This window comes from Anser cygnoides, chromosome 14 (genome assembly GCF_040182565.1).
Source record: "Anser cygnoides isolate HZ-2024a breed goose chromosome 14, Taihu_goose_T2T_genome, whole genome shotgun sequence".
NCBI lineage: Eukaryota > Metazoa > Chordata > Aves > Anseriformes > Anatidae > Anser > Anser cygnoides.
In genome coordinates, this window is record NC_089886.1 from 15,009,031 (window position 1) to 15,024,175 (window position 15,145).

Below are 15,145 nucleotides of genomic sequence, written 5' to 3' on the forward strand. Positions count from 1 at the left end.
TCACCTACATTAGTAACTAGAACAAGTCAGGATTCATTATCTGAGCCCGAGGAGAAGAGGTTCAGCACAACTTGCATTCATATAGCTTGATTCTCCTCCATTTCCTGCAATGGGTTAGCCTTGTCTACTCTGCTAATTAACAACACCTTCTCATCTGTTCCATATTATGCCAGCTCTTCCATGCTGTTGTCTGAGACAGCATTCATTAGCAGAGGACATAATTCTGTCATTATGCATGCTAGAATTTAGAACTATGTACAACAACAAGGATTGTTGTTTAGATTTCTGCTGACCCTGTTTAATTTAATAGGCATTGGCACGTTCGCAGCAACCAACTAGTGTGGGTAAGTGCTGATTGCACAGGTAAGCACCAGAATATAGCTATTGGCTCACCAAAATATCTGCATTTAGGTTACAACTGGAACTGTGCACAGTTACAGGAAATTAGTTGATGAAAATAAGACCAAAGGAAAAAATCTGGAGCACAATTTAACTAGGTCTCTATTCAGTCGGGACAGGCAGATGGGGACAGAGGGCTGAAGAAAGTGTGAAGGAAGGAAAATTAAAATAACTGGAGATAACAGGGTCCTACCGCAGACAGGTCACCAGCCTCTGTTTCAACTATCCCTCTACATACATCATTAGAGAACTTCAAGGATGAAACAAAAAATCTGAAGATAGTATGAAGTGGCATCTTTAGAGTTGGAAATCTTTAAGTGTCTTGATGTATTGTAGAGTGAGAGTACAGTGAAAAAAAATGCCAGAAAAATTGATAAAAGTTAAGTCAAAGGGAAAGAAAGGTACCCTGGAAAACCAGGAAGATCAAATGTTATGTAGTATATCTGATGAGACTAATCAACTGCATTGCTGCAAGATGAGGTTTATCTAGATAGGTACCAGTTCTCTAGAAAAATAATTGAAAGCAAGAGTAAACTGAAAAGATGGCAAACGAAGTTACACAGCTCAGAAAAAAGGATCTAATTGTCAAATGTGTCTTATACATGAGACATGAAGGAATATTTTTCTCTTAGCATTTCTAACATCTCAGTTTGAATACCTTCTCCAGCTTTAAGGTAGTGTAGTATTTCAAAACTGCTGTAAAGATTGTAGGAATGTGCAGAAAACATGGCATATGATAAATTAAAATATTGGGGCTGTTAACCCTAAAGAGAAGAGGAAACTTGACAGCAACCTTCCATTCTTTTAAAATCTTCTATGAAGAAAAACAGAATAAATGATTCATTCTGTGGGTAAAACAAGAAATAACTGGTTTAAACTGAGGCAAGGAAGATTTAGTATAGATGTTAGGAAGAAAACTTACTCGCAGCAAGGAAACGTAAGCACTGCAATAAATGCCCACTGTGTCTACTGAATCCCCAGTGTTAGAGATGATGAATTGTACTGACAGTTTAGGCGGGCAGCATAGTTCAGCCTTTGCGGCAGTGCAACTGAGAAAACTATCTACTTTCAGGCCTCTTCTAGGTCATACCAAGAGCTAGTCTGTACATCTCCCAAGACTGGCAGCCAAACAGTAAACATTCAAAAATGAAACAACTGTTTATTGCTCTCAGTTTACATAGTCATTGCATAATAGGAAATGAAAATGACATTTTTAAAACTTCATCTTTCCCTGCTAATATATAAGTTTCAATGAAGTTTTCTGTAGCTTAAAAAGTGTTAGTACTGCTTTCAAGCCTGCCTCTCTATACTTTACCTGTCTCATCACAGGAGGGAAGCTAAACTAACAAGTATTTAAATGGTGTTTGACTCAAATGATGTTTGATTTAAATGGGTATTCTAATTAGAATACAATTAAATATGATTTACATAGCATTTACACATTAATTGCTCATATAATAGAGTATTCTTTACATGATTATGTTTTCCTTAAAAACAGATTTTTTCTATTGTGGCATACACAGGAATTTCATGCTTCACATGAACTGGGATGCAATTTGCAAAGACTGCTACGCCCCCACACAAAAATACAATACATACAAAGTAGCAGGCTGTGAGAGAGCATCAAAACCACACAGTCAATGCTACAAAGCCTATGTCTAGTTTCTGATATAGCAAAAGTGCTATAGCTTTTTTAAACTTAATAACTAGTTAGATCATTGGTACTTGAAAAAGTGTGTGAAGAGTTACATTCTTCTCACTGCTACAGTCTGTGAGTCACAAAGCCAGGAACAAAGTCTCAGAGGTAGGCACAAAGGTACCACCACTGTCCAGCAGATTGCACATGCCTCTGCCTCTAATGAAGACACAGCTACAATGTGTGAGAATAAAAACGTAGAGGGCCAAGACGATGAGGAGGTGCTATATCAGCTTTTAGAACTTCTTCAAAACATTTTTATTAAATCATATCCCTTTACAATATCTAGACATTGAGAAAGGAAGACAGGCTGTTCAAAATGCTCTTTTCTTATTAGTATAACATAAAAACAAAGAAGGCTACAATCAAAAATGAGGAAAGTAAAAAGTTTGTATTATCTTTGCTTTGAAGTTGGGTAGAGAAAATAAAGTTAAGTATAATTTCTTCATAACGTAGGTGGAACACAAAATACTGAAAAACAATTATGCAAACAGTTTCAATGGGCAAAACTACATTTCAAACCAGGTTTACTGAAACAGTATGCTATTTCTAGTCCCTTGATGAAAAAACTTCTTAGATTTGACTTCATTATAAAGAAATTCGCCAATTTGAGAAAAAGGAACAATAAGATAACACATCCTGAAGACATTCGCTGTCATCCACTACTTACATTGACTCAAACAACTGCATGTAGTGTTCATCTCCACGTCCTCCTTCCACCTCATGGTCCAACTTCAAAATGATTTCATTTTCAAACTAAGAAAGAAAAAAAAAAAAAAATCAAAACTGAGCAAGTATCTGGAGATGAAACATATTGCAAAATGGTATCAGAAGAATATATTTGTGTAGCTATATCAAATATTTGGAAACTAATGCTAACTCTCAAAACTGTTGTTACAAGTATGTATTCAAGTTGTCAGTGCTGATGGCTTGGCACCTCTTCAGTGCCATTAACTCCAACAAAATCTCTGGAGAATTTCTAGGTCAGCAATACTCTGTTACCTCTTAAATAAACAGAAGTACATGTCAGATTATATTTCAACCCAGCACTTTGCAGGATCACACTTGAATTACATAAAGACTTGAAAATGTCATTGTGTCGTTGCAATATGAATATAAAATTAATATTTGTCACTTCAAAGCACTTGTGGTATGTTACACACAGGAAATTGCCTTATCATTTTGAAAGGGTTAATCCAATCGAACATGTTCAGAAGATATTTGTAATTAGTTTTTCAGGCCTTTACCATATTTTATGCAGACTGCATTCAAGTCCAGGTAATGAAAACCATGGAAACTACAACAAATTCATATAGTTTGTGTGTTTGTTTTTTTGCCTCTCCAAGTACGTTACTAAAACATTAGGATGTACATGCTCAAAAATGTTATTGAAAAGTTATTTATGTATCATACTTGCAACAGAGATACAAAAGATGATTTATTTATTTATTTATTACATATAAAATGAAAAATACCAAGGTATTTTTTGTTTATTTATTTAAAGTAATTGATGTCAATTGTCAATGTACTGGGAGATGGTTTCAAGAAAAATATACCCCCATTAATACACTCTGGTGTAGACCTGTGCATTTTGGACCAAATTACTGGGTGTACTGTCCTACTGGTGTCCTTCAGAAATGATCTAAAACAATTCAGAAAAACATGAAGTGCTCCAAAGAACTGGTTTTAAAATAACATGTTAACTGTGTAAAACAGAAGACTAATTAAAAGTGATGTAATATAGAAATACTACATGGCAGAAGATAATTTAGTTCAATAAGCTTAGCAGAAAGGAATACTAACATGAAAGTGTTGCAGGCTTTAAGTCGTTTAAAATAATGATAATAAAAAACACTAAAAGGCAGTCAGTCCATTTGCATAATTTCTCCCAAGCTTCAAATATTGTCCTGTAAAGAAACTGATATATTTTTGCACCTGCAGGCTGGAAACCCAGCACAAATAATAAGTACATCACCAAAGGAAATCCCCTTCAAGGCAGAACCAATTCTATTAACCAAACTCCAACTGGCTCTAACTACAAAGGGAATACTTTTTATACTCTCTTGTTACCTAAGTTGGTTTGACCTTGTTCTGTGCTTAGCCTTCACTGAATACCTTCATTGCTTCTAATCCACTTTTCTGACTTTTCTTTGACTCTTCATTCTTTGACATCTTTTTGGCTTGTTATATTAAAGCCTGAGAATTTATAAAAGCATTCCAAGATTCATCACCTTGATTCATAGGCTGTACTTTCAGCACTGCTGAAAGTCTGCATATACCAATTCACTACACTGCCATTTCATTTGGGTATGCCCTCTGAAAGGAAGTGCAATAGATGAATCTCAAAGTCTTCCTGCAGCTAAGTCATTCCTTGTTCTTAGCCAACTAATTGTATGTTCAGGTATATGAGAAATCAACTTGATATAGATTTGTAAAGAAATTGCACAATTAGAGAATTACAAATTTATAATGTCTTTGAAACACTCCTAAAAACTTTTCTGATGTGGCTTTGATTGTCCTCTTGACACAGTCACCACGTCTCATTCCACGTCCCATATTTTAACTAAAATTTTTGAATATCATATGAATAGATTACTTAGATCTGGCAAATATATTAATTTTTTGTTTCTAATTTTTTTTGTAGGTATTGTACATTTTGCATTGTTAAATGCAAAATGTGTTAAGGCAGCAGAAAGGAAGACTGCTCATTTATGTTGTCTGTTCTATTGCCCTATGAGTCACCTAGAGATAAAAAAACAAAGACAGCTAGTGCTCTGAGAGTAAGCACACAAGCTCAGATGCGAAATTTCTTCTAAAGATGTAGCACAGGAAAGACAAGAGTGAGGGAAGGATGCAGAAGAGCACAGATTAGAAGACATTTGAGAGAAGCCATGAGCTCATTTGAAGCAGAAAGCACATCTAAAAAAGACATCTCTGGGTACTAAAGAAATTTTTGCGTTCTAGTAAAATTTAGCCTCAGATATAAGAAGCCTTTGGTGTCCTTTCACATAGCATTTTCAAGAAAAATGGGAAAGATCTACCACAAAGTTCTAGACAAGACATTAACCCATCAAGAGGCACAGAAAAACAAACAGACAAACAAAAAATTACAAAATTAGAGCTATATTGAAATCAATCTCTGTTGCTCTATGTCGATAAAGTGATAAAAAAGCATTGTGCCAGAGAATTCACTACTGTGCTGACACAGAAAATTATTCAAGAACAAGATTTTGGGCATATAAATAATTCTGTTTTGTCCCAGTATTTCAGTGTAATTGAGAGCTTTGACAGATGAGGATCCAGATCATCCCTTAAGAGAACTGCGACCTTTCATGGTAGAGAGAAATCCTACAGTGTTTTACATGTGATGCTATCAGATGACAACAATGCTAAATATTTTTCCTCACTTAAATATATCATAATCAAAACATTCAGTTCTTGCCAAAGTAGCTAAGCCCAAGGCTTAGCAATCATGATGGCCAAGTATTCTCATTTTTTTCTCCATAATATTATGTATCCTTCATTTTTGTCCTGAGATTCGGTTGAATGGGACCAGCTAATAGCAAAGATCATTTATTCCAGAAAATAATCCAATCAAGTGATTTTGCCCTTAAAATCCAGATGTAAGCAAATGTTAAAATAACACCTTAAAAAAGAAAGAGACTTATAAGCTACAGAATATGTAAAAATCTCTACTGGAACATCCTTAGAACTGCCCCTGAGGGCAACATAAGAAAATGCACTCTATTCACGTTTATTTTTAAACTAATGAAAAAATATTACATACTCACTATGTATTTACTGTAAAAATTTCTCAGGTTTCCCCTCCTCACAGCAATGAATATAATCCCATACTGAGACAGTAGAACTAGCAGGATTACTGAACCTGTATTCATCAAAATGACAGCAAGAAGCCATGCATCCAGCCTGAGATCTGCTGGGTCATCCTGATTCTGTAAACTGCTGTGGGGACAGAAGACTGGTTGTTGCTTCTCTCAAGGAGCTTTGAAAGAATGTCTTGAGTGGCCTGACTTCTATATTCATCACACAAAAAGCAAAAAATGAAGAGCAGAAAATTAGGCTACACTCCTTTTTCGCTAAGGGGAGTGTGGGGGAAGTAGCAATTTCAACCACTACATATTTATCAGACCAAAGAAAACCAACGAAGTCACAGCTGTAAACATGTGAATCCAAAATTGTGCATACAGTACCTAATGCAGCACCTGATAGACGTGCTTTAAATAGAAATATTTGAACACTTCACAAGCAGTTGATGTGATACACAAGAACTTGGATACATGCTGTGTAGTACATGCTATACAATGCCACTGACAGACAACTTTGCCAACTCAGCACCACATGTAGCATATTTTGAGATGACTGAGTACAAAAGTAATGTTCATGAAAATATGAATATCATCATTTAAAATGCACTGTTTTATGAAATAGTTAAAATAGTGTGGAAGTCTGAATGAAGGAAGTAGAGGAAGGGGAAAACAGAGAATATATGTTTATTTTTTATCAGTGAGATGCTTACATACAAAAAAGGTCATTGCTGAATGTGAATGTATGCAAACATGCATACTACACGTACGAGAAATGTTAATAGCAGTATAGGACTAACTCCAGTAGAACTGAGCACCACATAGCCATCCAATATTTCAACAAAAGTTGGCAGCAAATATTTAATCTCTGTGGCATACTGAAAAGGAGACAATGCTTCCCAAAATAGTTAATGACTTCAGATCTCAGAGACTTAAGAATTACTTATCAGAAGTTTTTCAGAGAAAATTGAAAATTGTTTACTGGAAACAGCAGTATCATATTCTGATTTTCTGATTTAATCTGATTTAAGTAGAAAAGGATTACTACATTAGTACTCTTTCTGCATTTATTTTTAAATAGGTGTATCAAATAAGAGGGAATCTTATTTATTCTTGAGAGGCCACAAAGAATTCTGGTTTGCTAGGAGAACTAGTATGCTATGATCCAGAACAATTCTTTGTTCTCTCTGTTATTTGGAGGTTTTGCTACTCTAATAGTAGCTCTTTTCTGTAATTAGAAACCAAATTAAAGATTGCCGGAGGAACAGTACATACCATACCAATACTAGAGAATAAAGAGCTATCATTGAAATATAGCAGAGGTATAGAAAAACAGCACAGAAAGAAAATTACTTTGGCTGGTCCAGGCTGAAAAAGTAGTTTAAAGGGCTCAGAATTCATTTGTATGTATTAGTGCCTATTTGTCTATTAGTATGGGTAACGTAGATACACAGCAGTTTGAGGACAAGGCAGTATTAACACAAAACATCCAATCCCGTCATTTTGTAGAGCTCAAGTCTGTGGACTTACTGCGGTAATACAGAAACCTGTGAATACAGTGCAAGCCAAGCACTGGTTAAAAATTATCCACCTTTAAATCTTTCCTAGTACTTATTCAGCAGGCAGGGTATTGATGACTGCTCTAAGAGGCAATAATTTCACAGATTCGGGACCTGAACAAAAACCTCTTTCTAAGCATCTTTCCTGCAGTTTCTCAACAAGCTGGGGTAAAGGAGAAAAAAAAAAAGAAAAAAAAAGAAAAAAAAAGAAAAGCAAGCTTGTTTCTTGAACCAAAATAAATAAAAAAGCTGACAGAAATATAGCAGAAAATTTTAATGAACCTGTGCCATAATTCAGCCCTGGTAGGGATATTTCTCTTCTAACTTAAGTAGTGTGCCTAATTGTAATTGGCATTAACTACATTAACTATGCTTTAAAACCACCTGCTTATCTACCTAGTAGACCAAAGAAATTCCTGCAGCTTTGAACACACTTCAAAGACAACTACACAACACCTCTATTTTTTCTACATGGATCTGTGTGAAGCACCAAGCCATCTAAACTTGGTTTCTGATAGTGGAATGATCTCACATCCCTCTGAAATCCTTGGATGTAATAAAATATCAAGAAATGAGAATAAGAAATATGGGTATTTAAAGCAATTATAAAGCACGCGTCAGAGAAGCTTGTTGAAAACACATTCACTAATTTACTAACATTTCACAGATGTTATCTCAGAAAATTACATGATTTCAACATGGCATATTACTAAGAATAAACACTTATCCACTAAACCTATCAAAAAATACTTAAGCCCAAGTACACATCATTGGTCAACATTATTTGCTCTTTTCAACCAAGGTCAGGAAGGAAAGTAATTACAGAATACTTCCCCAGATGGCTTCAGCAACTGGTAGAAACCAAGGAAGATATTAAAGTGAAAATACCAAACACAAACAGAATGATTTATTTGAACAGAAATATAAACACAGATGAATAAATCTTTCCTAAGCCAAGTTAAAATCCTTAACATAACTTGAATCCACATTTATTTCAATGATAATTTCATTTACTCTGAAAAGAGCTAGTCTCCCCCCACACTTTTTTTTTTTTTTTTTGAAGTAAGCTGTTTTTAGCTTCTAGCCTCAAATTATCAGTTAGAGAGAATAGAAGTAGTTTGCTTGATGATGTGCCTTGCTTTGGGACATCTTGACGAGATGTACAACCTGATCTATCAAGGAAAGATGGGTAAAAATAATTTGGAGGATGGAATTCTTCTAACATCATGTGCCCAACCAATAAGCAACTAGCTTCCCTTTGTACATAAAGGAGATGATATATCTGAAGGACTAATTCTATCCACTGACACCTAATGCAAGTTGAATAAATCACCATTCTAAGACTCCTAGCTCTCTGATCTAATGACAGACAGAGCCTGGATGCCTACAATTAGATATTAATTTCTCCTGCCCTACATCTTTAAAAGTAAAATTACAAACTTAAATAATATATTAAATAAATTTGGGTGAACAGAAGTTACGAAACAAAGAAGGATTGAGAAGAAAATGCCTTGGCATGCCATACGTCTACATATATGCTTAATTTAATGAAAGAGAGAGAGAGAGAAACAGAGAGAGAGAGAGAGAGAGAGAGGGGAAGAGAGAGAAGGAGGGAGAGAGAGAGAGTAGTATGCCGTTCTTGAGATAACCAGATGCGGAATTTTGCTTTCTCTGGGATTAGTTATTTTCTGGCATTAGTGAAAATAAACGAAACTACTGATAAGTTTAAATAACTATATCTTTACCTCATTTGTTGTGAACTTTTTGAAAAGAGTCTTATTAATAAACACACATATACTGAATACATAAAGCAGGACACAGCCTCTTGAGCTAGTACCAACCTAACACATACACACAGAAAGGAGTGCTGCCACACACATCTCAGCACAGTACCACAACTAATGAAATCAATCTTTTGGGGAAAATTTATTAAATGATGTGGCAGACAGCAGACAAGCTCTAGTTCCACTGCCAGTATAGACTACAAGTAAAGGTGTCTCTGCGTTTTTTTCCTCCTCTCTCTCATCAGAAAAAAAAGTTCAACTCAATTATGTTTTAACTGAAGGCAATGTTGAACTGAAACTTCATCATACAGAAGAAATTTTAGAGAAATTGATCTTAATTACCTCATCCATATAGTGGAGAGGATAAATACCACAATTTTGACCAACTAAATCTGAAACGGATTATAATCCAATGACACTCCACAGTTAAATTATGAAATCATTTTAGTGTCATCTGATAAAACTATTCTTACACTAATAAAATGAATGTTCCTGTTCCTCAGCACTGAAGAATTATCACTTGAAACTTATTTATATTAGCATTAGGAGTGATTTAAGTATCTAGCATCTGCCAGGCTCTTAAACTATTGTTCTTGCTAATCAGTTTGACTGATAAGTTTCCACGATTTTTGGTCTGTACAGATTGTAATTTTCTGTACATCCCTCCCAAGAGATGAAGTATAAGGCAAGAAGCAGGAAAATATTTTTGAGAAGTCAAATACAAAACTATTAGGACATGTATGGAACAGATGCAGAAATGCAAACTGGTTTTTAATCTTGGCCCTGAATCAAAAGCTTTGCACTCTGGAATACAGACCAAAACGCAATTCCATCTGCTGGTTTGTTCCACACTTAACTGACACAGAAATGCCCCGCATGATTTAGAGTATTAAACATTAGCTGGGTATAAGTGACATATTTATATCTACTTTCCTACAAATGTCCAAAATTATGACTTCCTGTTTGTCACTTACTGTTACAGGGATTGTTCTGAATTCATTATTTGTGCAACTATAGAGCCTGAAGCTCCAAGATAAAATTTACTGTGAAAGGCAGTGTGCAAACTGAGAAAAAAAGAAATCCATGCCCAAAGAGTCTGCAGACTATGGAAAAGTCAGCTAGGAGAGAAACTGACAGATGCTAACTGTCCAAATTCACATATTAAGCAGTGGAAAGAGATCTAGACCACACTCCCAAGTGCCCTATTCCACCATCCTATTTCTTTTCTGTCAAAAATATGCAATATTTGTGATTTTAAAATACTTTTTTTTTTTTTTCCTAAAATTCCTGTAGAAAACATTTTTGGAATGTCAGTTCTTCAAAGGGGTTATTTTTCACAAAGTACATATTTTAAAAAGTTTATTTGAAAATCCAATAATATGCAATTCATTTAAAACTACTCACTGTAACTTCTGTCAGACACTCCTTATTAAAAATTTAAAATTTTGTTGTGTAAAGATCTATGTTACGAACAGGAATCACGAAAAATTTAAATGAGAAGGGACCCCTGGAAATCATTTAATTCTACCTATTATTTAACTGAGGACTGACTTCAATGTAATGTCTTGCCACTCAAGACGTTGTTCAGTAAAATTTTGAAATTTCTGATGAAGATTCTCTAAACTCTCTGGGCTCTTGTCCAGTGCATTATTGCTGTCATTATGAAAGACATTTTTCTCAATTCTAACTAATCCATTTTGGAAAGCCTAAACTGGCTTGTGCAAGAGCTCTGCCTTTTGTTCTCAATATTTTGAATTTTACTTTCTCTAAACAGAGAAACCCACACAATAAATATTTGCCAGATTTAAACTGGCTACATGACATTTTAAAAAAAATTCATATTATATTTGTAATTACCTTTTTGAATTCTCCTGTCCTTTGATATTCACACAGCATCATGTCAAAGAAAATTGGGATCGTGGCTTTTCGTAGTTCAACCTCTGGAATAAGTGTCATTTCCAGGATGGGTCCAACCATCCCCGGAATAAAGCAGATTTTATTCTGGCCTAAAATAGAATGACACATTAGATATTTGAGAGGAGAGGAAAAAAATGTTTACGAAAAAAACATTTAAGGGCATGCAATCATTTAAAGCAGTTTTTTTTAACTGCCTATGGTAATAACAGCCTTAGAGCTTCATCTCTACCCCTTTTCAAAAGCTAAAAAAAGTTAATAAATATACTCTCATTCCAAGATGCCAGAATTCAATGCCAGAAATATAAACATATACCAGCCGAGTTGAGATTTTGTATGAACATTTTGTTTTTTCACCGGGAAACATCCTCTTTTAAATTCTTTGAGTGAAAAGAAAAAAAATCTAGGAATCCTTCAAATTCTCTCAGCTAGAGAGCTTCAAATGGGATGCCACATAGTGTTAAAAAACAAAAAAAGACATGTGGATTAGACCACCATCAAAATCCAATGACCTGTCTCAGAATGTGTGCCTGAAGCTTATAAGGAAATTAAAATATTCTCACAAACAGATATGACTGGAGTTATTCCATAAATAAAAGTAATCTAATTCTTCCCTCACGTGGGTGCCATAATGTTGTAACTTTAGGCATAACTGAACAATGACGTCAATTGTTTTCTGCAACATCATTTTTTCTTCCAGTCACATTGATAAAAATTATTACTAATCCTAGTACAATCAATAATGTCAATAAGACGGAAAATAATCTTATGACAACTGATTCATGTCTAATACTTTACATGAATTTCTGTGGTTTTCAAAAATTACATACACATGTATTATGTAGTTATTCCTTCACCTGTAAAAATTATCTCCAACAAAATCCTCTTATATGAGTAAAAAAAAAAAAGCAGAAATCTTAAGCTAAATGATAGCAATATCCATTGCCTGACCAAGACTCATCTTAAAAACAAGGAAAGACCTTAGCACATGACTGTCTGGACAAGGGGAAAAAAAAAAAATCTTTTGAAAGACTATGCTGCCATCAGCAACTGTTATTTCCTTTTCAGAGATCAAGAGTAACATCTCAAACACCACAATGACTTAAATGGACAAAGGAAGATAATCTGCCTCAAAGAACAAGGCAATTTATAATTTAAAAGGAAACTATAATAGACGTTACAGCATGAGATTCTTCATGCACTTTTCTGTATCAATCTTGCTGTAAACCTCCAGCATGGTTTATACTCAAGACATTGTACTGCTTTTCAGAATGCAGACTCCTTTTTATTAAAGCTATAGAAAAAGCCTGTTTTTTTTTTTTTTTTTTTTTTAATATCCCCTTGTTTTGAAGTAACATTTCTTTGCAACAAATATGGTATATCAGGCAGACAGGTATGTGTACTGCCCAATACTGTATTTATGAATAAAATAATAAATTATATGGAAAAAGAAAACATACAATGCACTGCCCACATGAATTCCGTATGCTGATTTCTTTAGGAAATTAGCTGTATACATGCTCCAACCTGAAGAGCTGCCTATCCATGGTAGCACTGACACTGTTAGACTGGACATTCCATTCTGGTATAAATTTCAGAACAATTTTTTACTCTCTAAAATAGTGTCTTCAAAAGATTTTTTCCTCAATGCATCTTGAATATTTCTTGTTAGCACTGCTGTTCTTGTTCAATCAATAAAAAATTTATTGCAAGAAAACAGGACGTTAAATCTCCCCTGCCTGCCTGAGAAAAGATAAGGTTCAAGTTCATCCTAAAAATCAGTCAGAAACAGCATCTTCAACTTCCTACATAATATCTTCAACTGTTGTGTTATTGCCCACTTGGTGGAAATCATAAACTGGATACTTCGTCAGTCTATCCTCTTGTCAAAAGAGAATTTCCTGTTTAATGGAAATCAGAATTATTATTATTATTATTATTTGCCTAAAAACTGAAATGGATGAGCCCTCAGTCAATGTGCATACAGAAAGATTACCAGGTAAAAACCTGGTTCACCTCTACACAGTTATCTGCTTAGTGGGTCCTTAAGATCTATAAATTAAGTAACACAGATCTTAACATCCTTCATATTCTGCTTATGGTACATCGTTCAGGATAAATCATGCCTTCCCTTTCACCTCCAGCCAACCACTTCAAATCTTGCCTATTCCTTCCCCCTTTGCATCCAGCCAACCACTTTAAATCTTGCCTTGTATTCATGAAGGTGACCCTTTGACAAAATGTAACAAGAGCTCTAATTGCTTGACATTTTAATTTCAAAGAACTTACTGTATATTCAGCAACCAAAAAAGACTTTTGTCATGACTACCTTTAAGATACACACACTTAAGATGAATCAGGAGCAACCTACTCTGGGAAAATTTATCTGGTTCTCAATTTCAGCAAAATAAAGTTCAGCCATCTTTGAAGTTTGAGAGAAGTTTGGGAGTTCTTGTGGTAATAAATAATAGACGATACTCAGACAGTATCTCGTGTCAGTACCAAGCTTAGTCACAAGAGTGAAAACATCTTACAGTGTCAAATTCCACAAATATTTACAAAAGCATTTCACATCAGATATTTTTCAGCAAAACATGCAATATGCTATGCATTCGGTTGTAATTAAGTTCATTTGCCTACTCACCAAGTTTGTACCACATATCACGGATAGCAAAGCCAATTAAACGTCTCATATCTCCGTACCTAGAAAGAAAAAAGTAAAATATCTTTACCCTAATCTTTATCATCATTTTATTAAAAAATTAAAGACATATGATGAAGTACATATTTTTGCTTACTTGTTCTGGATTTTGTTGTATTTTGCATGAGAAAAGTTTTCTAGTTGTAGTGAATCTTGGGTAATAAAAGCCACAGCCAAATGAAAATAGTTGTTCCACAGCTGTAAATTAAATATAAGGAAATTATAATGGTTTTGAGCAAAGCCAAGCAATACTAAACTACGCATAATACTGAATAATTTATGAAACCAAATGATGCAAACAATTTGAGATTTTTATATTATGCAAACTTGTACATCATTAGTATTATGCAATTAGCAGAAATGCAAGAAAGTTGAATTTTAATAACCACTACTACACATTTGCTCTTGATAGTACAGCAGCTGGATAAATATTGCTAAAATACATTTATATGAGATTCATTAGCTAACAACATTAAACCATGAACCACAGCAGAAGTGGAATACATTACAAGCAAGTGAATCTTAACAACTTGGACCTAAAGGCACCTAATGTAATTACACTTTGTTTGACACCTACTTCAGAAAGTATCTACTTTCTTCTCTGTGAGTTCTAATTCAACAATAATATGTGTGAAATTCCAGTATATTTTGTTAAGAGCTGTGTACACGAAACAAGGACAAAATACTGCCCTGAATAACTACTGTTAGTACTGAGTCATGTACTGAGAAAGTAAGCCTTATATTTCCACTGCGGAGCCTTTCATTTCTGAAGGCAGATTACTTGTTCTCCAGGCAATCAAAATGAAATACTTCTCTCATATGCTAGAGATGGGAGGAAAAAAAGAAACCGCAGTAGGAAACACAAATTCAAGGAAGTAAATAATACTTTAAGAAGCTTCTAAATAGTCAACGATAGTTTTAGATACTTCATCTAAATACTTCATTTACATAGATGTAAAAAGATATTTACATCTAAAAATATGTGTAATAGGTATTAGTGAGAAAGTAGAAAGAAAACAGTAAATGCAATCAAGCAATTTGAAGGATGGAAAAAAAAACAAAACATAACTACAGAGCTTTTAACTGATTTTACATGGTGAGATACAATCCTATGTTGGGAATCCACATTAAATACTCTAGGAATCTAATGTTTCATCAAAAACTTATGTGACCTTTATCCTTTATTGCCTGAAAAAACCCCTGTGCACAAGTAACCATATAAAGTAGATACCAACACACAAAACCACAGATCTTTCCTAAAATAAATG

General features: G+C 34.4%; 1 protein-coding gene across 1 annotated transcript in view; it reads right to left on the reverse strand.

Annotated features, from left to right (window-relative positions):
- DOCK2 (dedicator of cytokinesis 2) overlaps positions 1-15,145 on the reverse strand; it is a 186,260-nt gene that overhangs the window by 32,396 nt on the left and 138,719 nt on the right. Inside the window, exons 31-34 of the mRNA XM_013178483.3 lie at positions 13,975-14,075; positions 13,821-13,879; positions 11,120-11,268; positions 2,766-2,851 (exon numbers count right to left, since the gene is read on the reverse strand). Of these exons, the coding sequence (XP_013033937.2) occupies positions 2,766-2,851; positions 11,120-11,268; positions 13,821-13,879; positions 13,975-14,075 (395 nt within the window). The remainder of the gene's footprint in view (positions 1-2,765; positions 2,852-11,119; positions 11,269-13,820; positions 13,880-13,974; positions 14,076-15,145) is intronic.